Raw genomic sequence first — 25551 nt, 5'->3', positions numbered from 1 at the left:
TGACTTATCTCTGTCTCTCACTATCATAAACTATTGCCCTGCAGTAGTGGTTCCTCTGTGTTTGGGTTACTTATTGCCAGAAGTTGTCATCATGCTAAACTATTCCCTGATGTCATTCTTCCAAGTGACCTTTTGCAGTCTGGCACTTTCTGAAGTCAAGTTCATATCTGTGTAGGAAGAGCCAAGAGAAGCCCAGCCTTCCTAGAAGCTGAGCTTGCTGGGAAGCATCTTGTCATCAGGACCTTATCACCAAAAGGGCCAGTCTGTTCCCATCTGTGCATGGCTATCTGCCTCAGTGAATGTCCTGGCTTGCTGATAAGACTGAGGCTTCATTCTTTTTGTGTGTGTGTGTGTGTGTGTGTGTGTGTGTGTGTCTCCATTTTGTATGTGTGTATTTATTTATTTATTTTCTTTTTTTTCTTTTTTTTTTATTAGATATTTTATTTACACTTCAGATGCCATCCCCTTTCCCCATTCCCCCCCCCCTTAGAAAACCCCTATCCCATGCCCCCTTTTCCTTTTTGCATTTATACATTTTTAAAATAATGTTAATCATAAGCGTTATAAGTTTGGAATTGTTCAATCAGAGGTGTAACCCACTGACCGACCTAGATATAACAACTATCTTTGACTGGTGGAGATACATGAATATCTGCCTCCCTGTCTCCCCCCTCTTTCTCTCTTTCATCACCTAGCTTCTCCTATCCTTCTTCTCCTCCTCTTCTTACTCCTTTTCTTCCTCTCAGTACTCCTCCTACCTTAGCTCCTCCTACACATCACCCTTCCTGTTAAAATAAAACTTTTCTCTCAAAATACAATTAGAGCATAATTATGCCAATTTGTACCAGTGAGGTACAAGATAGTCTTAATACCCAGTCCATCATTTTGTTGACTAACCAGCACCTCTGTCATCTATTCTAACTAAAACATTTAGTTCTGAACCTGGCTTTAGGATGAATGTCAGCTGCCGACCATCCACTCAAATCTTTTCTCTTAAGGTAAATAGCTATAAGTTTTCAACCCCGTCAGAAATCCAGAATGACTGAGTTAACTATAATTGTGGGAAGCACAAAGCATAGCTTCTAAAACTTAGCCAATTTATAGAGACCTCTGAACACCTGAAAAGCCCCTATACTACCGAATGTTGGAGCATCAAATCTTCAGCCTTCTGGCCCAGAATCATCTGACAGACCTTGGTGATGCAGGATTATTAAGGACTGATTACTCTGTCTAGGCAGATACAATCAGTCGACTATTCTGCATGTGTGTCCTTTTCTGGACAGTAATTTGTCTGTAGATGGAGAGAGGCAATTCTTGCCTAGTGACTGTTACCACACAACTGGAGTAACTCCAAGGATGCTCAATTTCTTCTTAGAATCCACGACAGGGAAGCTGTCAGGAGCAGACAGGTCTCTAATCAATATGAACATTAATATATAAATATTTGTAGCATCAGTTCTATGGACTTCTGATGTTTTGAAAACCAACTATCCATGTAAGGTAACCTGGACTGTTTTCTGTTAACTCCTCTCAGGTATTTCTAAGTAAAATATGGAAAGCACCCTAACAATAAACTCAAAAATATGAATTTGCTATAGTCCCTTAACTCATAGGTTAACCAACCCAAATCAGTTAAAAAAGTTAAAAAAGGGCTGGGTCTAGGCATTGTATTCCTAAATGTGTTATACAGGCACAATGCCCATGAGTGTATCAATATTCATCTCATTTTTATATTAATAAGAGGCTCGTACCAATGAAAACCTTAAATTTGAGATCAAAGTAAATTTTGTACCATTTAAGAATTTATAACTTCATCTTGATAATAATTATACAGATTTCTACCAGTGGGTTATGGCTATGCAGTAAGTCCTAGCTAATCCCCCCTGTTCCAACAAAACCACTACTTGTCCCTAGAAAGACAGACCATTATTAATCACATTAGTCCCCAAGCTCAGGGAATAGGGGCGCTGACTCTTCTTTAACTTCTTCAAGCTGATTAAGGGCGTTGAGATTTTAGAAGAGGGGTGGGGGGGAGAGTAAGTTGATAAGCCTCTGATGCTGTGTCTTCACTGAATCCAGATGGAATTCCAGGACATCAGAGGTTTGGGCAGGTCTGCTCAGTATGCTTGATGAGTAGATACACCAAGGCTGTGTATTCTGCAATATACAATTCTCAGAACAAGTTTTAGTATCAAGAAAAAAAAATATCCCACCCCCAGGGGGCTGACATTTTTTTTAAAGATGTTGGTTCTGAAGACTTTTTTTTTCCCCGCTTCTTAAAATTGGTTGTAGTATTTACGTTTCAGATTTTATCCCCTTAGCCTACTTCCTCCCACCACCCAGAAACCTATCCCATCCCCCTCCTCATGCTTCTATGAGGCAGTGACCATACCTACCCCCCTCACTATCCCCTCCCCGCCCTCACCCCCCCCCACTGTGTGTTCATTCATTCATTTTTCATTCATTTTTTTTATGGGACCAAGAAACTCCTCTCCCACCTATGTCTGACAGAGCCATCCTCTTCTACATATACCTCTGGAGTCTTGGGTCCCTCCCTATGTGTTCCCAGGCTGGTGGTTTAGACCCTGGGGGGCTCTGGTTGTTTGGTATTGTTGCTTTCCACCTGGGGTCAATAACCCTTTCTGCTCCTTCAGTCCTCTCACTAAGTTCTCCATTGGGAAACCCCTGATCATATCAGTGGTTAATTGTGAACATTGTCCTCTGAGTGTGTTAGTCTTTGGCTGACCTCTAAGGAGACAGCTATATCATGTTCCTCACATTATGCACTTCCAGCCATCCACAACAGTGTTTAGATTAGGTGGCTGTACATGGGTGAAACCCAGTTTGGAAAGGTCTCCTGATGGCCCCTCCTTCAGTTTCTGTTCCAAGTTTTGTTTCCCTATTTGCTCCCTTGAGCATTTTTATGTCTCGTTCTAAGTAGAACTGAGGCATCCCCTCTTGGTCTTCCTTCTTCATGAGCTTCATGTGGTCTGTGGGTTGAGTCTTCGCTAATCCAAGCTTTTGGACTAACATCCGTGGAGATATGTTTGTGTAACTCTCTTCTTTTAGGGTTTTTGGAAGATTACTTTCTTGCTTTTTCTAGGTTGTAGTTTCCCTCCTTGTGTTGGAGTTTTCCACCAATTATTCTTTGAAGTGCTGGATTTGTGTTGAGATACTGTGTAAATTTGGATTTGTCATGGAATATTTTGGTTTCTCCATCAATAATGATTGACAGTTTTGCTGGGTATAGTAGTCTGGGCTGGCATTTGTGTTCTCTTGGGGTCTGTATGATATCGGTCCAGGATCTTCTGGCTTTTATGGTCTCTGGTGAGAAGTCTGGTGTAATTCTTATAGGTCTGCCTTTATATGTTACTTTGCCTTTTTCCCTTACTGCTTTTAGTATTTTTTCTTTGTTTTGTACATTTGATGTTTTGACTATTATATGGCGGGAAGTATTTCTTTTCTGGTCTAAACTATTTGGAGTTCTGTAAGCTTCTTGTATATTTATGGACATCTCTTTCTTTAGGTTAGGGAAGTTTTCCTCTATAATTTTGTTGAGGATATTTACTGGTCCTTTTAGTTGGGAGTCTTCCCCCTCATCTATACCTATTATCCTTAGGTTTGGCCTTCTCATTGTGTCTTGGATTTCTTGTATATTTTGGGTTAGTAGCTTTTTGTATTTTGCATTTTCTTTGACAGTTGTGTCAATGTTTTCCATGGTATCTTCTGCACATGAGATTCTTTCTTCCATCTCTTGTATTCTGTTGGTGATACTTGTGTCTATGACTCCTGATCTTTTTTTTAGGTTTTCTATCTCCAGGGTATTGTCCCTTTGTGATTTCTTTATTGTTTCTACTTCCATTTTTAGATCCTGCATGCTTCTGTTTAAATCCTTTTCCTGTTTGGTTGCATTTTCTTGCAATTCCTTAAGGGATTTTTGTGTTTCCTCTTTAAGGGTTTCTACCTGTCTACCAGTGCTCTCCTTAAGTTCTTTGAGAGTGTTATTTATGTCTTTCTTAAAGCCCTCTATCATCATCATGAGAAGTGATTTTAATTCTGATTCCTGCTTTTCTGGTTTGATGGGGTGTTCAGGGCTTGCTCTGATGGGGGAGCTGGGTTCTGATGATGCCATGTAACTTTGGTTTCTGTTGCTTACATTCTTGCTCTTGCCTTTTGCCATCTGGTTAACTCTAGTGCTGCCTGTACTTGCTGTCTCTGACTGAAGCCTGTCTTTCTAGTTATCTAGCTTGTGTCTGATCTCCTAGGGGTCCAGATGTCTCTGTGATCTTTTCCAGCTGCACTGATTACAGTGGTACCTCTAGGATGCCTCAGGATATGGTGCCTCCAAGGTAGTAGTCCAGCTAGGTGTCTGCTGTTCTGGGTGCAGTGTCTCCTCTAGAATATCTCAGGATATGTTGTCTGAAGCTCTGAGTTCATTTGTTCCTCTGTGGATCTGGATTGAGTGGACCTTCCAGTATGTCTCAGGTGGAATCCGGGGTCCACACAACAGCAGACCTGGCAGAGGTCTGATCTAGGCCTCAGATCTGAGAACTAGTTTCTAAGACACTGTCCAAGTTAGAGCGCCTGGGATCCCTGCTTCCTCTGGGTTCTTGGAGGTTGGGGACAGAGCTGCCACACAAGATCTGCTTAGTGCTCTGGCCCAGATCGGAAGGAACCAGTGTTCCAGGCCAGGAGTGACTTCCTGGGTCCTTTTGGTTCCCAGTTACTCCCTGTTTAGGGCGGGCCCTGCTGTCTGCTTACCTAGGACACTGCCTGAGTTCGAGCCTGGGATCCCTGCTTCCTCTGGGTTCTTGGATGTTGGGGGCAGAGCTGCCACCCAAGGTCTGCTCAGTGCTCTGGCCCAGACCGGAAGGACGGCTTCATTCTTACTATATTAACATTCACAAGCTCCTCAGAAACATATTTCTGAATTCATTCACATATTCATACCTTCCTTCATTCACTGCTGCTCTGTATCCTGATCTGACCTGTATGCAGAGGATGGATGATGGACCATAGCTGCTGGGTCTAGGAGGTGGGGACAGACATATGGAGATTGTAGGCTTTGGTAGCTGCTGTGCAGCCAGGCTGATGACAGGCCATCTAGTGTCAAGATTTCTATCCAGTCTTATTTCCGTTATTTCCCTGTGACTCATTTGTAAGGGTTCTTCTGGTTGTCGACAATGCATTCTCCAAGGTCCCCAAATATCTGAACTTGAGCTGAACCTGCCCTGTGTACCAAAAACTAGTAAAAAGCTGTTTAGTTCCCCCACTGAGCCCCTCCTTACATGGGTCCTCAACAGTCAGGACAGGAGGCATGGTAGGCTGCATCTTCCTGGTAGCATCTTGACATCTGTTCTAGTATTGGAGGTGATGGAGAACAGACCAGAGCTCTAAGCGTCAATGCAGATAAATATACCTTGACAGAAGAGAACAGAGGCATGTGAGGTGAGGAGCTCCAGCAGACTGCTCTGAGGAGAATCATCTCTGCTGAGAAGTGTAGAAGAAGGGAAGAGGGAGGGGCTTCACAGGGTGTGGGCTCATGCTGGGGGTTTGCAGCAGGAGGTGATCCTGCATCACTGTTCCCTCCTTCCACTCCCTTTGTTATGCTGCTGGAGAGCATGGGTAGTTTTGAATATCTCTCTCTCTCTCTCTCTCTCTCTCTCTCTCTCTCTCTCTCTCTGTGTGTGTGTGTGTGTGTGTACAGGAGTGTGAGTTGTGGTGGACTGTGTACTAATCAGCTAGCTGGGCACCCATGGATCCTCATTTCCTTTAAGTGAATGTTATCCAGAAACTTCAAATGAGCTAAAAACACTCACCAGGTCAGCAAGACCCTGACACAGGTTTGTCCACAGAGAGGCTATGGGAAGCTAGACTTCTGCATGGACAGAGGTTGAGTGGAGGCTTCACATGGCTCAGAGTCCGGAGCACAAGTAAGTTGAGGACAGAGCCCTGCCCTGTCCTTTCAGATGACAGCTGGGGAGCAGGGTCCTTTTGGAACATGATTAGTGGTCAGGGTAAATGTCAAAACAACCTCTTATTTGCTGTTTAATGCCCTTGAGCCTCAGTTTCTCTTCTTGACTCCCCTTTGTTCCAGGATGACATGAAGGTTATATTTAGTCACACACACATCCTGAGCCAGTAGAAAATGCAGAAAGCCAGCCTCTTCTGGTTTCTCTTTCTGCAAACACATTGTGGACGCCTGCTGCTCATTCCTGGAACTGAGCTGCCTTGTCTCTAGGGAGCTCCACGGCTCTTAAAACATGTCCTACCGACATTTGCCAGTGTGACAAGCTCAAAAGTCTAAATTTAAAAAAGGAGGAGGTGAGGCCGGCTTTTGATTTACTCAGGAACTCAGCTTTGATTATCTACTGAGACCAAGAGAACTGATAAAATCGCTGTCAAAGAGAAGAGGGTGGAGATAGGAGGAGGGGAAAGCGCTCAACTGGGCGACAGGAAGACAGGAAGTAGAAGGAGTCATTTACCTATAAAAGAAGTCGGCATCCATTTACCTGCTGCCTTTGTTGTCTCCCAAGCCTGCTTGAAAATGTCATGCTTCGGCCTGGAGGCTTACAACCAGAACCAGTCTGAGGGAGATGTGGATGAAGAAAGTGTGGTTCTAACGCTGGTCCCATTTACTGAGGAGTCAACCACAGAATATCCTACAGAATCAAATGTTTCCTCAGTCATAGACCACAAACCACCAGCCCGTTCTCTGGTGAGGTATGAGGGAATCAAACACCCGACAAGAACCATACCGAGCACGGCTCCTCCACTCACTCTGCCTCCTATTAATAATGTGTCCCGGAACGAGCTTCGGGAGTGGTGTCGTTATCTTAACTTGAGTACAGATGGCAAGAAAGTTGAGGTTTATTTGAGACTTCAGAAGCATTCATATGCTAAACAAGAATGTTATATTCCTAACACATCTCGTGAGGCCAGACTGAAGCTGGGTCCCAAGAAATCTAAGATAGTCTTCAGAGGAATCGGGCCTCCCAGCAGCAGCAAAAGTCAGAAGCAGGAGAGCGGTATCCTGGAAATTGTATCTTCACCTAACGTTTCCACACTTGCAGCCTGGTTGAGAATTGCCAGGAGAGCTTCTCTGTCCATGTCTGCGAATCGATGTCCTCTTCTCTCTAATGTGGAGGCCTTTCTGCCAGAAACCACTGGATTTGTGAGAACAAAATTTGAAAGCAGCATTGTAACAATAACAAAAATTCATGGTCAGCAAAGACCACCAACAATTTGTTAAATATAGTCATAATAAAAATATTAAGCTCCTGCAGGGGCAGGGTGACAAAAAAATAAAGGCATGCAAGGGCGTGCCCAGACAAGTCCAAACAAGCCCAACTGAGTAATGGGCTATCTGGTGTTTACTTCTCTCTCCCTCCCTTTTCTGGGAGGTCCGAGTTTCTACAAGTTCTGCCAGTTCTGCAAGTTGCTGATGTTTGAAATATCCAATCATGTGTAAGCGCGCGAAAATGCCTTCCTCCCCCCACCCCATGCTATAAAAGACCCTTTAACCCACCACACGTGGCCAAAAACCCTGCTCTTGGAGCTAAAGAGCATGTCGTTTTTGACCGCCGGCTCCTCCCCTAATAAACCTCTGCTGATTGCATCCAGGTATGGTTTCTTGTGATTTTGGGGGGGTCGCGATTCCGGAGGCTTGAGGAAGGGTCTCCCGAGTATGGGGCTCTTCAGATTCAGATGGTGTGTTGTCCATGGCAGGAAGTGCCCTGCAGATAAGAAAGGCTGGATTCGCCTGCAATTTTATGCTGGTCAAACCTGGGTTCCAGACACTCCCCAAAGGATGAATTTTCTCTTCCTGTTACCATCCTGTGTTATCCCAGAACCAGGAGTAGAAGATAATTTGCTATGTCCGGAATGTGTTCACAGCAACAAGAAGATCATGAGAAACTTTAAAATTAGAAGCCGTGCAAAGGAAAATGCCATACCTCCAAATATGCCACCTTAGACAATATCACAGTTTTACTTTGATCTGAAGGGAATGGAAGAAGCAAAGGAAAACATTCTGTGATCCCTATAATGGCAAAAAAAAAAAAAAAAAAAAAAAAAAAAAAAAAAAAAACCTGGACATCAGTCTTCAGAAGCCCCTCCTCCTGTCTCTTCTGGCAGAGCAGAGAATCTGCAGACAAGTCAGCATCCATCACTCTAATCTTACCACCTGTAGCATCTCCTCATGGTCTTGTGCTGGATTTGCTAAATGCTTAGCTAGCTGAGAAATGATTTTGTTTTAGTGGGTTTATTTTACTGGGCTTTTTTTTTCTTTTCATAGTTTTTTTTTAGGGGGGAGTTGGGAGCAGTTTCAAATTAACAAAGCAGAAAGTACTTTTTTAAATAGTTTTTTTTTTTTCCCCGAGGCAGGGTTTCTCTGTGTAGCCCTGGCTGTCCTGTGGAACCCACGCAAATCTGCCTGCCTCTGCCTCCCAAGTTCTGGGATTAAAGGTGTGTGCCATCACTGCCCGGCTTAAATAGTTTTGTTTTGTTTTGTTTTGTTTTGTTTTGTTTTTTTGAGGAAAAAACAAAAACTGGTTCTTCCTCAGCTGGCTTGGGGCCAGGGATGGAGTAGAAGTGACCTGGTGACTAAGGACAGGGAGAAGTCTGTGAGCCAGGGGTCCTGCTCTTCCTGTTCTTCCTGCTGACATCCCTAGGCAGTCTACCTGAGTTCCAGCAGCCTCAGTCACTTCTCTGGGAAACATGTGGGTTTGCTATGACAGTCCTGTATTTATTTCTTCCTTTATGTTCTGCTTGTAGCAACTCGAATGGCTTAAGTTCAAGGCCAAATGCCCTTGTTCAAAACAAACCTGTGCAAGACTAGAAGGACCTGAACCTCCTTACACCCATCAACATATCTGTCCTCTTTCAACATACAGGATACACACACACACACACACACGTTTGTGTGTCTATATATATAGATACAGAGACACATATTCACACAAGTATATGTATGTGTGTATATACATGCAAGTATATACACACACCTACAGACACAAACATGTGTGTGTGTGTACATATAAGTTTGAAGTCATAGCCTGACATATACTCAGAATATTTATTACTAAAGAGTCATTCTTGAGCAGGTGTTAATGTGTGTCAGTGTGTTTATGAATGTGTGTGTGTGTGTGCATCTATGGGCACAGCCCTCTTCTTACTTTTTTGTTTTGACACAGCACCTCACTAGGTTGCCCTACTGACCTTAAACTACTTTCAGGTATTTCCTCCTTGGTTCAAAATGCAGGAGAGGATGAGATGATACTAAATTGATTAATATTGATACTAATTTCGCCTCACAGTGATAGGTTAAAGCCAGGGAAGTGGCAAGGAGAGACTGCAGCTAGACCAGGCTGTCTCAGCAGGCCCGGGGATGACAGAGGAGCTCTGACCCCCACTCCCAAGGCTCTAGTGGACAATGGCGTTCGGTCCCTATATCATGTTGTATTATCCTCCCCATGTCCCAGCAACACACACAAACTTCACAACGAGCAGCTGGCCCTTTCCTCTGCTGCCCAGCCCTTTCACATCCTTAAAGCTCAGAGAACCTCCAGTCAGGGCTCACACTTCATTCCTGCCTGGCCCAGATTTCCAGTGTCTAGTTTCAAGCTATGTTAGTCACTGCTGCACAGACTTTATACCCATTGATGAGTCCCCCCAGCCTTCCCTCCCCATAGCTCCTGACAACCATTAGAAGATCCTTTATATTCATGAATTCCCCTGTTCTAAATATCACATGTCTATGGGTCACATGACACAGGTACTACTGTGTCTGGCTCTTTCCCTGTGAGCATATTGGCAGGCTCACACACAAGGCAGCAGGAAATGGCACCACTCTCATTTGTCTGATGGAATAATAGTATATGACCTGAGCAAGCTCTGCTTGTCTGTGCATCAGTTGAGGGATGAGGAGAGCTGTGATGTGCCGCACCGTAAAGATGGTGCTGGCTTCCACCTCCCGCCTGCCCGATGGCGAGTGCTCTCAAAGAAAAACAAGTCCTAATATGGACAAGGCTGGTGGTTTGTGCTGCGTCCCTTATGTGTGCCTATCTGCTGCTGCCACATAGTTTGCTCCAGGAGTATTTAGCCTATGGGCCGGCTTTCCCCGAGTCAGAAGAAGATACAAGGTTCCTGAATAAACTGCTTGAGAAAGAGCTCCGGTGTTGAGTCTTCCTTGCTGGTCGAGTTGGGCGCGACAGGAGGACACTTGAGTCACAAGCCCTTTGCTAACTATGAAGAAGCATGGCGGACGCTGGCTGCAGTGCCTGCCATGTCCTTGCTTCCTGTTCCTCTGAGTACCTGCCTACAGTGTGATTGCTGCATCAACCTCTCCAAAGACTGCAGCATTCTCCATTCCTACTGCTGCACAGGAAGCCTTTGAATTCCAGCCCTGTAGGCTGTGACAACCACGCATCACCTGGAGGGACAAGTGTTGTAGAGGGTTCATCAACAAGGCAATCTGGTGACCAAGAGACAGGAAATGAGGAGAAGTAAACCCTAATATCTAGGTTCTAGACTCTTATGAGAGGTGGATTCACACTTTGGCTACAAGTTCCAGACCCAGCTCACAGGAAGCATTGGATGTATTCATCACCAGGCTCCTTAGATTCCTGGTCTCAGAGCAGGAAGGATGGAGGATCCAGCTGGATCATGTCAATATTCATGGAGTGCATGTGGTTAGCTCAGGGCCCCAAGTGACAGGCACATTGTCATTATGGGGACACTTGGCTGCGTTCAATAGATGGCCCCCATTCTTAGCTCTCTCCAAGGTCTTAATGGTGTGGTATCTCAGTGCTAGCTAGGGAAGGGAATCCTGTGTGTGTGATTCTCTGCTGACCACAGGTCCACCTGTCAATGTGTGTTCTTAGGTTCCTTGAGGCTCAGGTGTGTCTCAACCTGGATGCCTTTGCCTCTGTCTGAAGCCTCTGACTGCGTTTTCAGGCTCACAGGATTCTCCATAGATGTCCCCACTCCACACAAATGAACCTTGGTCTCCTCTCCTTCTATCTCTGGGTACTGATCTGGCTTACCCTTTGAGTTGAATCATACCCGCTTCTCTCCAAATGTGTCCTGATGTCCATTAAAACTGCCCTCAATGACAGTCCCCATCACCCCAGCCCTGCCCATCTCTCTGCAATGTAGCCAAACATGGTTATATTCACAAGCAGGGACAGTGATCAACCCCTGCAAAGCTCCCTGTGGCTCTGAGTCCTTGGAGAATCTCACAGGGCCAGGCTCTTTGCCATCCAGTGTCTGTGATGCCAGTTTTCTAAACCGAGCTTATCTCAGATTCTTAGAATATCAGCCAATGTTCTTTGCTCTGCTTAAAATATTCTCTCTGGTCATCTGACCAACTTTGCACCCTCCCCTTGTAGTCTCTGAGCTGTGCACCACAAAGCTGGTGCACAACTGAAGCAATCAAAGCACTACAGGCTCCTCCTTCCTGCTCTAGCCAATGGCAGCCACAGTAAACTGCCCCAGAGGGGCTGTCCAAAATGGCAGATCACATCTTCTCAGCCTGCAGCCACCACAGAAGCTGCAGAACTGTTCACAGTGGCTCATTACATTTCCTGCCTCAGTGGGAGCTGCCCGTCAGGAGTTGTATCAAACTACTGCCAGCATGAGGAGCGGTCCACAGTGGCGAGACTGTCTTTCCTGCCTCAGCCTACAGCTTCTGTGAAACACCACTGCAAGAGCTGCCCCTCAGGAACTGTCCACACTGGCTGTACCTCTTCTTCACCTCCTGACACCCCTTTTGCAGCCCTGCAGAGATGGCATTCAGTAAAACCAGGCTGTGGACAGGAAGGACTTCCCAGCCTAACCTGTGAGCCTGACGCAGGAAAAGGGGGGTGAAAAACACCCACCAGTTCCTGAACAGGAAAACCCACCAATCCCTGAGCACACTCAAGCTTAGGACTTGAAATCCCACCAATCCTCACTCTGGAAATGTCTGCCCTGAGAAGTGCTGCCCCCTCAGAAATTCAATATAAGCACTTCTCCTTTGTCTGATTCCCTGCTGTCTGTTCTCTGGAGCAGAGGGCAGCCATCCTTAAATTTATCCTTCCACAGCTTGGACCCTCCAATAAATCGCTTTCATGAGATTCCTGCCTGATGTGACTCTCTCATTGGAAGAATCAAGGAAGAACAGAAGCAATAAAGAGAAGGGAAGAGAAGGAGTGGGGATGAGTTTCCTCAGCTCCTCAGCTCAGGTAGGGATTCTCTCCTGTGGGAACTGCAATGCTCTACTGAGGAGGCTTCCTCTCAGAGCTGTGCGGTCACTGGGCATCTGAGTCACAGGACACTCTTCCATCTGAGCAGAAATACCTCTGATCTTAGAGCAGAGCTCACATCCCTGTCCCAGGCCCTTTTGGGAGCCCTCTTTAAAGCACCTAGAGTCTTATCTTATCATCCACCTGCTCACCACCACTGTGAAACCTCGGGAACAGACTCTCAGCTTGGTGAAGGTTGGTTGTCCCTGTGGCATCAGGAAACCTGGAATACCATAATGTCTAGCTGTGTGTCATGGGGAAATGACTAAGCTTCTCTGTGCTTCAGTTTCCTCATCCATAAAGGGACTCACAATAGTATGTAGGTCAGAGGGCCATCACAGGAGTCACAGATTATGAGTGAAAATCTCTATGTCCTGGTTGTCATTTGCGGGCACCAGCTGCCGAAAGGAGCTAAGCGAGCAGTGCTACATTCAATGCAGTTATATATTTATTGACCCTTTGCTCCTGTTTCTTTATTTTGGTTGGCGGTGCTCATCTTTTGTGTGGAGCTGGTCAGCTGGGAGCTAAAAGAAAGGCCACTTTACTCTAAGTAGGAGCGCCGGGAGGAAAGGATCTGGTCTGACCATCAGGCTCCATGCATCTGCAGAAGTGAGGGCTCCAACTCTGTGCCAGATGTGGACAAGGTCAGGAGATCCTGCAAGAGGCAGTGCATGGAGGCAGAGCCTGGAGGAGGGAAAAAGTGACACAGACCTGGGCACCAAGTGGTCCCAGACGCTGCAGAGAAACACAGGGCAGCAAGTTTTCTTCTTGGTCCTTGTGGGTTGGCCTATAAGCTTACACAGTTCCATCAAGACAGCAACGCTGAAGGGAGACCTAACCAGAGCCTAAGCTGGGACTGAGCCTATCTGCTGTGGCCCTGGCTTTCAGGTTGAGGCAGATACAGGGGAGAGAGCAGGGGCAGGGAATAAGACAAGTTTCAGGTTCAGGAACATAAGCTAGTCCTGCCAAGAAGTCTGGGAGCAAGACAATGACTACCCACAGGCGTCTGTGCATGAGGTTGTTACACAGTCACTGTCTGACCCAGGCATGTCACAGCCGAGCAGAGCATGGAAGCCACAGTGTACATGGAGACCCACAGACGGGCTCAATGCCTGGCTCCTGGGAAGAAGAGCCAACACTTAAGAAGTTCTTGTCTCATTTGGGGTTGGATATCTTGGCCATAAAGGGGGCAATTTCAGTTTCTGTGTCAAAGATAATCAGCACAAAAGGCCGGTTGAAATATACAGTCAGAGGGTTCAGTTTTCCAGATAGTGGGACAATTTTGACTCCTGTGGCAGCAGCTGCTTCTGTGCCTGTCTCAGCCACATCCAGCACAGCCTTGTGGACCACCTGTGGGGAGAGAAACACATCACTGGTTGGATACCTGGAGGGCAGGAGAGGGGTATGGAGCAAGCAGTGAGTGCTGGCCTCATCTGCCGGGGAATTTCCCTGTTTCTACCACGAGCCCTGCCCCTGACTTTTCCAAGTCCCTGCTCAGGGTGTGAGATGAGGCACACCTTGGGTCTGCTCGGTGTCTGAATCTGTGCTGCCCTCAAACAGACTAAAACAGAAGGACAGGAGTAATCAATGCTTGGCGTCTCCCAACAGGCCGACTCCCCGCAGCCCCACAGGGAACAGCCAGTGTGCTGGCAGCCAGTGCAGGATTCAGCATCCCTCCTGTTCCAGCAGGGGTATACATCAGCAATGCACAGGGAAATGCTTCATATTCCCAAACAGCCACACCCTGCTGGTACAGATCTGAGCCCCAGGCTCTCAGTAGGCACTGGGGAGGACTTTAAGCACATTCAGGCTGTGCACCTAGAAAGGTATTATGAGTGTGTAAGGCATCTTCTCTCATATTCCTAGGATTTTCATCACAACTGCCATAGATCCCTTGTTATTATCTTACTGCTACTATTCTGTGTGCTGGTAAAGAAGCACTGTCCGGGCCTGGAGTGAAGAGGCTGAGACATGCTTTGGCTCTGCAGTGGACTGTGGGTGGCACCTGCAGTGCAGCACAGGTTGGTACCCATGGTGATCTAACACCAAGCATGGGTACTGCCCACCATGGGCTCTTGGGTGTGGTTTTCTTCAGGGGGTAGAGGAGGGACTGGCTGCATACTCTCAGCAGGAGTATCTAGGGTGTAATTAAGCTCTCCCAGGCATGAAGGAAACTGAGAAATGCAGGTGTTCTCACACATGTACCATCCACACATGCCCACATGGCCTTCACCATTCACAGTCAGGACCCAAGCTGAACCACCCCGTCTACTGTCTTACCTGAGAGACACTCAGGTCCTTGGACCCTGTGATCCCAGACAGGTCAGCCTGTGTAGAGAAGACTTCCCTGATGCCCAGCTCTGAAAGGGCATCCTCCAGCCTGTACTCAGCGGAGATGGAGAACTTGGGCAGGTGCAGTTCATCTATCATCCTGAGAATGAAAGAGAAATGAAGAGTCACTGGCCTCTGGCTCCTTCAATCCACTGAGTAGCTGGGGTTCCTCTCCATACACAACTCTCTCACTAGAGTGAAGATTTCTTTCCACCCATGCCTAGACAACTTGACTTTGCTCTTTCTCATACAATAATTATCCATCAGGGCCTGAGATTGTGAACAGTGGACAGGAACCCTGACTTAATCCTGGCTGTCCCTTGACTGAGAATGCTTTCCTCCTAGATCCACACAGTGTAGCCCTTCCCTGTCATGCTGGCACTTAGGCATCACATAACGAGACTTACATTTAACACAGCACAGAGCATCAGGATCCAGTGTTCCTTATCCTCTGACACGCCTCTCTCCACCTCACCACTTCTTGCCATTAACTTACTAAATAACATTTGGCTTAATTCCCACTTCCCTTCTCTCTCTTCTTCGATTACAAGGAAGCCCATAAGGATAACAACCTTTGTGCTTTAGTCTCTGATATACTCTAGGGGTTTAAGTCAGAGCTTGGCACATAGTAGGTCCTCAAGCCATCATTCCATCTGTGTTGAATGATGAGTGATGAGAGGATAAGATGGCTCCACAGGGTAGAGCTGATTCTCAGAGCTCATCTCCTGTCAATCACAATTCCCTCTGCCTTCCAACTCATTCTAGATTCTGTGTAACTTACAGCCTGTTAGAGGGAGGATACCTCAGCTCCTTGTTCTAGCCGATCTCCTCTTGAACAACAAAATCTACAGCAACTCAGGGCCCAAAATACAAAGTCAGCAGAGGGAAATTCAACTCCAGTTCACCTGTCCCCTGGGCACTCTCCACCATCACACTGGGCACTAGTGAGACTCTGAGGTACAACGATATGGGGCCTCAGGCTGAGGGCAGAACATGGGGCCAGGCCAGTTCTGGGTCCTGTGGACATGCACCTGGGTTTCAGAGATTCCTTCCACTTCCTCAGGGTCTCTGGTTGCAAGCTGGCTTCCACCTGCTGCATCTTGCCCTTGTCAGGGAGGATGAACAGGGCGCTGGCATTTCCTGTGTACTTCAGCTCCACCACAGAGCAGGACAGCTCCTCATCCCTGAAGTAGGGTGTCCTCAGGTCCTCGATGCTCATCATGGGCACTTTCACAGGCCTCCTTTTGCCCACGTAGAACTCAGACTTGAATGTGTCATGAGGGTCAAAGGGCACCTTCCATTTGCCTAAAGAAATAACAAATCATCAGATTGTAACAGCAGCAGAGACACTCTGCTTCCTCCTCATTTAAGATCTTCTGAATTGTGACACAATCCACCATCTTCAGTCACACAGAGTGTCCCTTAGTGTGGCATATGCTGAATTAGATAAACCTTGGTAGTTATCAGGCTGCTAGCGCTGAGCATTGTCTCCAGGCTTGGTTTGGAAGAGGGAATTTAAAAACCACAGCCTGGCTCCTTGAGCTCCTGACACAGTCGGGGACCTGGGGTGGAGTGTGTAGGAGAGACCAGAGTGAAGGTGGTGAGTCTGGAGACAGTGGAGAGTTGAGGGTCCTGTCGCTCTCAGGGGAGCCATCTCTAGAATACTATGGCTTGTGGGACAGGTTTCAGGGGAAACAGAACAGCACAGACTGAGTTCTCCCATATTGTGATCATTTCACAATCCCATACATTGTGGCTAAGACATGGGTAATGAGTCATCTCACACATGGCCTGGGGGCACCCCCACAAACCTCAGGTTCAGCTCAGGCTTATCCCAGATTCCTACTACGTGCCCCTACTACCAATGCACACTGTGGGACTTATTACAGAAAAGGCTCATGGGAGAAGTCCTGTATAGTAACAGCCAGCAGGGCTCTTCACTAGCTGTGGGTTGTGCTACTTTCTCTCTTACGATTAGGACAGTCAGCTTCCTTAGGGCAACAGTTTCCCATCCCACCAGCACCCTACTAGAGACAGAGGCTTTTCAGCTGGGATGGACTTTTCCTACAGGAGCATGTTCGAAATCCCTGCAGTGGGCAGTGTGAGGGGATCTGTCTCTGTAGGGAGTAGCCATGGCTTCTGCACACTATGGTAGGACTGGAGATGTGAGCTATGGCCTTCTGCTAATAACTAAGTTTAAGTTACAGCCAGATCAGCCTTCTTAGATGGACAGATCAGGGTTTATGTTGACTACGTACCATGAAGCATACCATTTTCAAAAAACCCCAGAGGAAAAGTAAGGGCTTTGGGTACTAAGAAGTTAGGCATCTATATCTACAAGGATTGAGCATCTCTTTTTCAGTTGTCATCTTAATGACACAGGCACCCAGCTAAGATTCCTTCCCTCCACTCCTGAGCAGTGACCACTCTTACCTTTAAAGTAGATGTAGTTCACCAGAACCATGGATGTCATCGCATCCAGGTCTGAGATCAGTTCCTTGATCTTCTCCTGGGTCTCTTTACTCACATAGTCATTGATGAGCTTTTTGGCCTCAAGAGGCTTCTGGAAGTCAGCTGTGAAGGCCTCAACCTGGTACAGAGCCCTTGCCTTCTCTTGGAATTCTGCCAGGATCTGAAGGCGCTTTTCAATAAACATGGCGCTGCCTGTATTGATTTGCACCTGGTCCCTTGGCTGCCTGAGCCTCTGTAGGAGATGCCCAAACCCCCTGTGGATGTCTGCCTCAGGGGTCTCTGTGAGATTGAACTTGAGACCTTCTAGAATCTCTTCCAGGGTGTTGCCCTTTGCTCCCAGGGACAGGACGGCCAAGGCAGCTGAGATGCTAAGTGGGGAGAAGACGACATTTTTATCTGGATTCTTCAAAACCAGCATCTTGTAGAGGCTGAAGGCAAAGTCAGTGTTGATGGAGGCCAATGTGAGACTGTCCACTAGTGTCCCATTGTCTTGGTCTTCTTGGACTGCAGTGTCCATTCCCAATGTGCCATCTGGGAAGCAGAGGACAGCAGGGCAGATCCCTGCCATCAAGATCCCCAGAGCTACAATGAAGGCCATCTTCTGTGTTCTCCAGGCTGAAAGAAAAATATCCTTTGAGTCTGGGACGACCAACTGGTGCTCTGACCATCTCCTAGTTCTCCCATTTGGGAAGCATTGTATCCTGCTATGCTGCCCTTTCTGCCTTTGTGACTGCCCACTGGAGGTGCTCTGTATACTCAGATGGCAGAAGGACACCATGTGTTCCCTACTCCCATGTTGGAAGTGCTGCTGCAGAAGCCAATTTTTCTAACAGAGAAAAAGTATTTGATACTCAGAGAGTTAAAGGGATATTCCAGGGTCAAAGAGCAAGTCAAAACAGAAGAAGTGGGTGGGTATAAGCCCTGTCTGTTCAGAATCCTCCTTCCCTCCCTCTCTCCCTCCTTTTTTCTTCTGTCTCTGTTCTGTCTGTGTCTCTCTTTCTTTCTCTCTGTCTATCTCTCTATATATCTATCTCATCTCTATCTCTATCTCTATCTCTATCTCTATCTCTATCTCTATCTCTATCTCTGACTCAGCAGACCTCAGGAGTCTTGGAGAAGTAAGTAGTACAGGATCTATCTTAGTCTTTTGGTGGCAAGTCTGAAAAATCTCAAAACTGTGGCCTAAATCCAAAGAATTTTCCTGGGAGTGTGGATATCAATTGAGAAGAAGCACTGGAGACATCCAGTGCCATGTCAAAGCCTTGAATGCACCGAGAAGAGGTATTAGTGGGATGAGTAGGGGAAGGTTCTCCCAGCCCTTCCAGGGAACCACATGGTGATTTGTACCTCAGGATTGGAAGGTCTCCTGTTGAGAAGAACTAACAGTGTCAGTCTCCGACACCTGGGCCAGATTTCATGTTGGCTGTCAGAATGGCTATGTGGTAGCAGGGAAATGGGTGGACTTCTCTGTGCAGCTTGGTGAGGGGTCCAGGTTACCTTATTGGTAACCTTATTGTGGGCATTGGGAGTGTAGGGAATGTCTAGGGGTCTATCTCCTCTATATACACCCAGAGTCGGGGCCACAGGCAGCCTAATGGACGTCTGCAATCATGGTAAAGGACATCATCTCCCTTTAGCCTCTGGCCATTCATACGTGTGTCCAAAGGTAAACGTGGATGGGAAATGAGAGGGAGGCCGAGGAAGAAGAGAAAGGGGAGAGCAGAAGTTTGGAAAAAGAAAGGGGTGAGAAAATGGAAGAAATATGGGCAGGGATATAAAGGAGGGGGTGTTATGGAGAGGAGGATGGAGCCAAGGGAAGATGGGGAGAGAAGGAGGGATTGGAAGGACCAGAGGAGTTGAGTCGGGGATTCAGACTGATGCAACCATTTCTTTGGAAAAGCACTAAACAATATTTTGTGCCAAAACTATTTAGAGAGAAAAGAGGTTGCTCAGTTCATACAGCAGGAGACATGGCTCAGTGACTGAGCCTTCTTTGCTTCCCTAGTTGAGGGTGAAGTCCCTCTACTCGGCCAAGAGATCTAGGATCTAAGAGGGAAGTGGGATCCCAACGCCCCAGGCGTCTCCCCTGTGACGGGAGTAAGACAGAGTTGCCACCTTCCCCAACGTTACCTTCCCCAGAGTGACTGCAACAGTCCTGTCTCACCCTAGCTATGACAGCAGCATGCATGCTAGACAAACTCTCAAAACGTCCCCCCCTTATGGAGTCAGAGGAGCAGGCTCCATTTCCTCTCCATGAGCATAGACCACAGCATCCGCATCTTCCATTGGCAAGAGAAACAGACCATCGAGATGATTTTATGAGCCCCAGATATGTTCCCTGATTCTAACCCAGTATCTCAGTCAAAGCCCTTACCCCACCCCCACAAACATAGGTTTCAGGCTATAGTCAGTACCACAAAGTCCTAGGAAGGTTCCTCTTTCTGTCCCTGGAGAAAAGGAACCCTGGGCATTACCAGCCAGCTGCCAGCCTCTGCAATAGCTGACTCCTGATGTTCAGGGTTGCTGCTTGCTTGGCATGTTTATCTTCCCAGTGAACAGTGATGCCTATTTATTCCCACCAAGGGCTCCTCCCTCCTCTTAGGAAATGCTGGCATGGACAAGCTGTGCTCTGTGCACAGACTGGAAATGAACAGACTGGAGGATTTCTGGTAACATGGATTTTTAGCCTCTGTCAGAACTACCTTCTGATGGGAAAATTCCCACGTCTATTCTACACAAGCCTACTGATCTCCTGGACATGTCTTCTGTTTTTTCAAATGGTTCAAAGTCAGTGTGGAAATGGAGAGAAGTCAGAAGCAAAACCAGAGTGCATGACCTCTGCTCTACTTAGCTCTCTAAGTCTTTTTGGAAAGAACAGAGCGACTCTATGTCCATCCTAGCAGTTTCTCTAGGGGAACTTACATGTTAGTAAACACATGCTCGATGCTGACAGAACTTGTCTACATCTACATCCAGCCTGTCATGAATGGCCGTATCCTAAATAGAGGTTTGCTCTCCCTTCTTCGTGCCTCATTCCCTACCTCCCTGTTGGGCAGGAACATCAGGGCCAAATCACGCTTTCCCTTTTGCTTACAGTCATCCAGCTCCTTCCAGTATTTTTCCTCTCCTCAACTCTGAAAACCTGTTTTTCCACTGATTCCTACTAATGCTTTACCTTATTCCCTTCTGCACTCCCTCACTGACCCCAAAGCACAGGACACCTTTTCTCTTTCACAAGGTTCCCATCAGCACCCTCCATTAAGATCTGACTCCAGGATACTACCTTTATCCCTGTACCACTCTGCACAAGGCTTAAAACCTCACATACAGCACTTATTTAATAAAGGTGCTCTCAGGCATACCCTTTTAGCCTGCATCACCCCTCCTTTGCCTGCCCCAAAGCCTGACGGCTTTTAATGCCCATGCTCAGGAGGACCTCAGCATCATCAACACAGACCTTCCTATCCCATGCTCAGGACCTCAGCATCATCAACACAGACCCTTCCTATCCCATGCTCAGGACCTCAGCATCATCAACACAGACCCTTCCTATCCCATGCTCAGGACCTCAGCATCGTCAACACACACCCTTCCTAGCCCATGCTCAGGACCTCAGCATCATCAACACAGACCCTTCCTATCCCATGCTCAGGACCTCAGCATCATCCACACAGACCCTTCCTATCCCATGCTCAGGAGGACCTCAGCATCATCAACACAGACCCTTCCTATCCCATGCTCAGGACCTCAGCATCATCCACACAGACCCTTCCTATCCCATGCTCAGGACCTCAGCATCATCAACACAGACCCTTCCTATCCTATGCTCAGGACCTCAGCATCGTCAACACAAACCCTTCCTATCCCATATCAGGACCTCAGCATCATCAACACAGACCCTTTCTATCCCATGCTCAAGACCTCAGCATCATCAACACAGACCCTTCCTATCCCATGCTCAGGACCTCAGCATCATCAGTGCAGCATCCTTCCTATTCCTCGAGTGGTGGCTAATCTTCATACTAGAGTTTCTCACACTCTTCCTCTACTTCTCCCTTTACTGCTGAAGATTAAGGACACTTTCATTATCTTTCCTCAACACCCAGATAGCAGGACCCCGTCTTACTTCAATTATCTGCCACAGGGGATCTTAGTCCCCATTACTTCAACCAGCCTCTGGCCACTGACCTCCTTTCTCTCAACCTGTCTCCCAGCATGTTAAACCAGTGTGTAGATGACCTTACACCATGCTTCCCCTCACTCTGCTGCTCTGGAGCAGCATTCAAGAACCCCTCTTCTTGGGGCTGGAGAGGTGGCTCAGTGGTTAAGAACACTGGCTGCTCTTCCAGAGGCCCTGAGTTCAATTCTCAGCAAGCACATGGTGGCTATCTGTAATGAGATCAGATGTCCTCTTCTGGTGTGTTTGAAGACAGTGATAATGTACTCACAGACATAAAATAAATGAATCTTTAAAAGGAAGATGTAGTTATTAAAAACAAAATAATCCCTCTTCTCAAGACCTCAGTCAGGAGGGATGAGAGGACTATTAGAGCCTACTAGTTTGAGACCAAACAAGGAACAATGTACATTGTAGGTGAAGGTTTCTGTATGTAGTTAAGAGAGTTAAGAATACATTTCTGTTTTTCCTGTGCAGGTTGAGGTTTCTATTTGTAGATGTAGAATAAAATCCTTTGTATCCTGTGCTAAGTCCTTGTAATTTAATATGAGACCAAAACAGGAAAAGTAAACCTTGCAGGTTAATGGTTCTCTTTTCAGTTGAGACTGCTAAGAACAAAGTCCTGTTTGTCTGCCCTATGTTTGTTTGAGCCACCTTCCCTGGATGTGCTTAATCACTTGTGGGCAAGAGATACCTGAACAGAGAACACGTCAGGGCGTATGCAGGCAGTTCATAAACAGGAAAGACTTCAGGATGTACACTTGCCCCTAATTCGATCTGATGGGAAATCCAGTGAATTTTGCTATTTTAACCTGCTGCAAAATGTGACTCAGGCCATATTCTGGGAACCCAGAGATGGACCTGTCCAAAGCCCATCCACCTGACAACTATGTAATTATTATGCTATTACTAATTCTTTCATTTAGCTTTAAACTATGGTAGTGGTTTTATTGTCACATGGAGGGATTAATGATTTCTGTTTGTACTTATGACAGTTAAGAAGAAGTTCCTGTTTGTCCTGTGTTAATTCCTTGCAAGTTAAGGTTTTTATTTGTAATAAAAATAAGTTCCTGTTTCTTAGCTCTTATATAAACTGCGAGACATGTATTTCAACTTACACTAAACATGTGACCCCATTCACATGATGTATATTTTTCCTCCTGTTCCTTCTCCTTCATTGTATCTTTCTAACAGTGTATAACAACAATCCCCCTTGCCCCTGTAAACAGTCCCTGTCTCCTATAAAAGAGAGTTCAAGAGACCAGCAGGGATTGTTCTTTCAAATCCCGACTTAGGGTGAGACAAGCACCTACCTAGTCCTGAGTGTACTCCCAGATACAGCTTGCTTCAATTAAACCATTGTGGGTTTGCTCTTTTTTCCTTGCAACTCTCAGGTTTAACCCTATTTTCAACAAAAGGCTGGAATGTTAGGCCAAAGCAGAGACCCCAAGACAGTGGTGCTGGAGACAAGGCCCTAAGAGAAGGCCTTTGGCTGGGTAAACAGAGGACTAAAGGCAGATTTCTGTTTCTTAAGATCCCCTAAGGTGAGTTTTCCTTTATCATGAACCACTTTGTCTTACTCAGTATTCTCTTGCTGGGAAGAGATACCAAGAGCAAGACAGAAGAGATCACTGAATTGGGGGCTGCTCATGGTTTCAGAGGCTCAGTTGATTACTGTCATGTTAGGGAACACAGCATGGCACTGGAGAACTAGCTGAGAGGTTTATCCTGCTATGCAGGCCAAGAGAGACTGGGGCAGCCATGAAATTTGAACCCTCAGATTCTCAAGAGTTTATCTAAGCCAGGAATGTAGTCTCTCCACCCCCACACTGGTGTACTCATACTCTGCACCCCTGCCTGCTAAACTATTGCCTTTTCCACTTTTGACTGATGAAATTAATCCTTCATTGTCTACTGTAGGCATACAGTTTTTGTAACCTACTTTTAATAAGGGTTCAACCTTTCCTTTAGCTCACCACCCAGCAGAGGTAGTGGAAGAGAAAAGTTTTTATGGTATGGGGGAAGCGGACCTGCTCAGCAACAGTTCTTTGGGTTGAGCTCAATCTTCCTTGGCAGCAGCTCAGTCCCACAGCAAACACCAAACACGAGTCAGCAGCTGCAGAGCAGGCCTCTACCTCTAGACAGGCAGACACCGCACACAGACAGGCAGGTCCAGACCAGTCCTTTCAGCAGGCAGACACCAGGCATGAACCAGCAGCTGAAGTTCAATCCTGAAGAAACTGCAGGGCTTGCCAACCAGATTGAGGCGAGGCCAGGGAAGCAGCAAGCTGCCTCGAGAGGTGTGTTATCACAAGTTGAGCTCAACAGTGCTATGTAAGGAGAACCTCTACATGTGTGTCTTTAGCTAAGGCGGAGCAAACCAAACCAATGCTCAGTGCTCATTTCTTAAAGTTTGTGGGGTCATATTTATACTCCTTTATCACGGGTTCTTTCACATGTTTGCTATATCCAAACATCCTTTCACCTGTGTCTGCTTCAGGGAAATATCCTTTCACTTGTGTCTGCTCCAGCAAAATGTCCTTTCACCTATGTGTCCCAGCAAAACAACTTTTGACATAAGTGACTTTCCAAGCAAAGCAGATGTCTTTACTTCAGTCTGCTAAACCAGAAATACCTTTTTCTAAGACAGTACTGTTGTCCCCCAGGCCCCATCCATAGTCTGCTCTAGACCTGTATGTAACCAGCCTTAAGGCTAAGTAGGCTCCTAGAAGGGAGGTAGGAAGTGTAGTCTATGGGGAGGGGCACTCCTGCGGTGGGGCAGCTACCAGAGAAGACTACTGGGATGCTGGGTTAAGCCAGTAGAAAGTCTATAGCTGGATGGAAGCTACACTGGGGGTTCAGGATGATACTGTTTCCCTAATCCTTTCTCAAGGTGAACTTCTAAGCAGAAAACCCATATCCTAGGGTTCCATACTTCACTGAACAAGAACATTTAGCCAGAATTAGAATGAGAGAAACCAAGAAGAAATGTTTGTACTTTTAGAGACTTTTCTCAAACTGTGGACTTTGATGGATAGATCTTCTTTTCATGTTGGTTGGTGATGCTGTCTCCATGCTGAATTTCATGGCCTGATTGATGCTTCTTCAATGGATCAGTCTTGCAAAGGTCTGGGGGCCTCCTGTGTTTTGGGGGACCTGTTAAAGGATACTACTAAAGCACTCAATGAGTGTGCTAGTTGTCCTAGTTAGGGTTTCTATTGATGTGATGAAACACCATGACCAAAAAGCAGGTTGGAGGTGAAAAGGCTTATTTGGCTTACACTTCCTCATCCTTGTTAATCATTGAAGGAAGTCAGGACAAGCAGTTAAGCAAGGCAGGATTCTGGAGGCAGGAGCTGCTGCAGAAGGCATAGAGGGGTGCTGCTTACTGACTTGCTTCTCATAACCTGCTCAGTCTGATTTCTTACAGTACTTAGGACCACTGGCCCAATGAGGGCCCCTCCCACAATGCACTGGGCCTGCCACCAAAATCAGTAATTAAGAAAATGCTCCACAGTCTTGTCTACACCCTGATCTTACTGAAACGGTTTCTTAAGTGGGTACCCTCTTTCTGATGGCTCTAGCTTGTGTCAAGTTGACATATTCTAGCTAGGAAATCAATTCAGTGAAGCAGAAGGCTGGGGACTTTGTGTGGGAATGGATTTTTAGAGTATGGTGTAATGGTGACAGGATGTAAAACTCGATCATACTGTGATTATTGATATAAGCTCAGTTATTAGAGATTCTAGTTTAATTGGGAAACTCATATAGTTCAAAGGTACCAACTTTAAAAAATGGATATCTGAAGCATTTGTCAAGAGAATTCCTACTAAATGGGGGTTAGAGATGCCTAATACTTTTTGGCTTAGAGCTTTTAAAGGGATTTTTAATGCTTAGAAAAAACTACAATGCTCCAGTAGGTATGTGTTGCGGTAAATCTCTGACCCAAGTAAGTCTGGTCAAGGAAAACACAACTCAATACTTATGATTATAAACTGCAAGCCTAGATTGGGCAGATTTACCATTGCACTATTCTATTCCCCAGCTATGAGATCCTTATAACTTGCGGTTTTTCTGGGCCACGTTCTTCTCCTCCTCCTCGTTGTCCTTCCACCTCTGGCTCCTCCGTAGCCTCCGTAGCTCCGCCATAACCTCTCTCTCCCATCTACTTCCTTTTCTGTCTCCTCCTCTTCCGACTCCTCCCCTAAGCCTTTTCCCCCACCTCCCCTCCTACTGCCCAATCACTGGCTCTAGCCCTTATTTTACAAATTCAATTGGACAGAAGGT

The 25551-nt window shown here is 46.4% G+C and overlaps 2 protein-coding genes and 1 long non-coding RNA gene across 3 annotated transcripts; 1 reads left to right on the top strand and 2 right to left on the bottom strand.

Moving 5' to 3' along the window:
- The first annotated feature begins 6211 nt into the window (after window positions 1-6211).
- Window positions 6212-7975, top strand: LOC143436622 (developmental pluripotency-associated protein 2-like). The gene is made up of 2 exons (XM_076920891.1): window positions 6212-7169; window positions 7701-7975. The coding sequence occupies exons 1-2, from the start codon at window positions 6548-6550 to the stop codon at window positions 7973-7975; spliced, it is 897 nt and encodes a 298-aa protein (XP_076777006.1). The 5' UTR covers window positions 6212-6547.
- Window positions 7976-12710: 4735 nt separating this feature from the next.
- On the bottom strand, window positions 12711-19662 carry LOC143436823 (serine protease inhibitor A3N). The gene is made up of 5 exons (XM_076921288.1): window positions 19502-19662; window positions 17049-17702; window positions 15647-15920; window positions 14565-14715; window positions 12711-13634 (listed from the first exon to the last, which is right to left on the bottom strand). Exons 2-5 carry the CDS (start codon window positions 17683-17685, stop codon window positions 13440-13442), a joined length of 1257 nt encoding a protein of 418 aa, XP_076777403.1. The 5' UTR covers window positions 17686-17702; window positions 19502-19662; the 3' UTR covers window positions 12711-13439.
- A 3863-nt stretch (window positions 19663-23525) lies between these two features.
- LOC143436824 (uncharacterized) lies at window positions 23526-25462 on the bottom strand. Its single transcript, XR_013106633.1, has 3 exons — window positions 25287-25462; window positions 24263-24420; window positions 23526-23811 (listed from the first exon to the last, which is right to left on the bottom strand). It is a non-coding gene; the product is annotated as an uncharacterized LOC143436824 (long non-coding RNA).
- Between the last annotated feature and the right edge of the window lie 89 nt (window positions 25463-25551).

This window comes from Arvicanthis niloticus, chromosome 23 (assembly GCF_011762505.2).
Source record: "Arvicanthis niloticus isolate mArvNil1 chromosome 23, mArvNil1.pat.X, whole genome shotgun sequence".
Taxonomy (NCBI): Eukaryota; Metazoa; Chordata; class Mammalia; order Rodentia; family Muridae; genus Arvicanthis; species Arvicanthis niloticus.
This window is presented reverse-complemented; position numbering and strand designations above follow the sequence as displayed.

Excerpts from the sequence above, each read along its gene's own strand:
- LOC143436823 (XM_076921288.1), bottom strand. The coding sequence starts at position 17,685 with ATGGCCTTCATTGTAGCTCTGGGGATCTTGATGGCAGGGATCTGCCCT. Across the intron at positions 15,921-17,048 it reads GAACTACATCTACTTTAAAG|GCAAATGGAAGGTGCCCTTT; the intron begins GTAAGAGTGGTC and ends TTATTTCTTTAG. Across the intron at positions 13,635-14,564 it reads AGGACCTGAGTGTCTCTCAG|GTGGTCCACAAGGCTGTGCT; the intron begins GTAAGACAGTAG and ends CTCTCCCCACAG.
- LOC143436622 (XM_076920891.1), top strand. The coding sequence starts at position 6,548 with ATGTCATGCTTCGGCCTGGAGGCTTACAACCAGAACCAGTCTGAGGGA. Across the intron at positions 7,170-7,700 it reads CTTTCTGCCAGAAACCACTG|GATTCAGATGGTGTGTTGTC; the intron begins GATTTGTGAGAA and ends TGGGGCTCTTCA.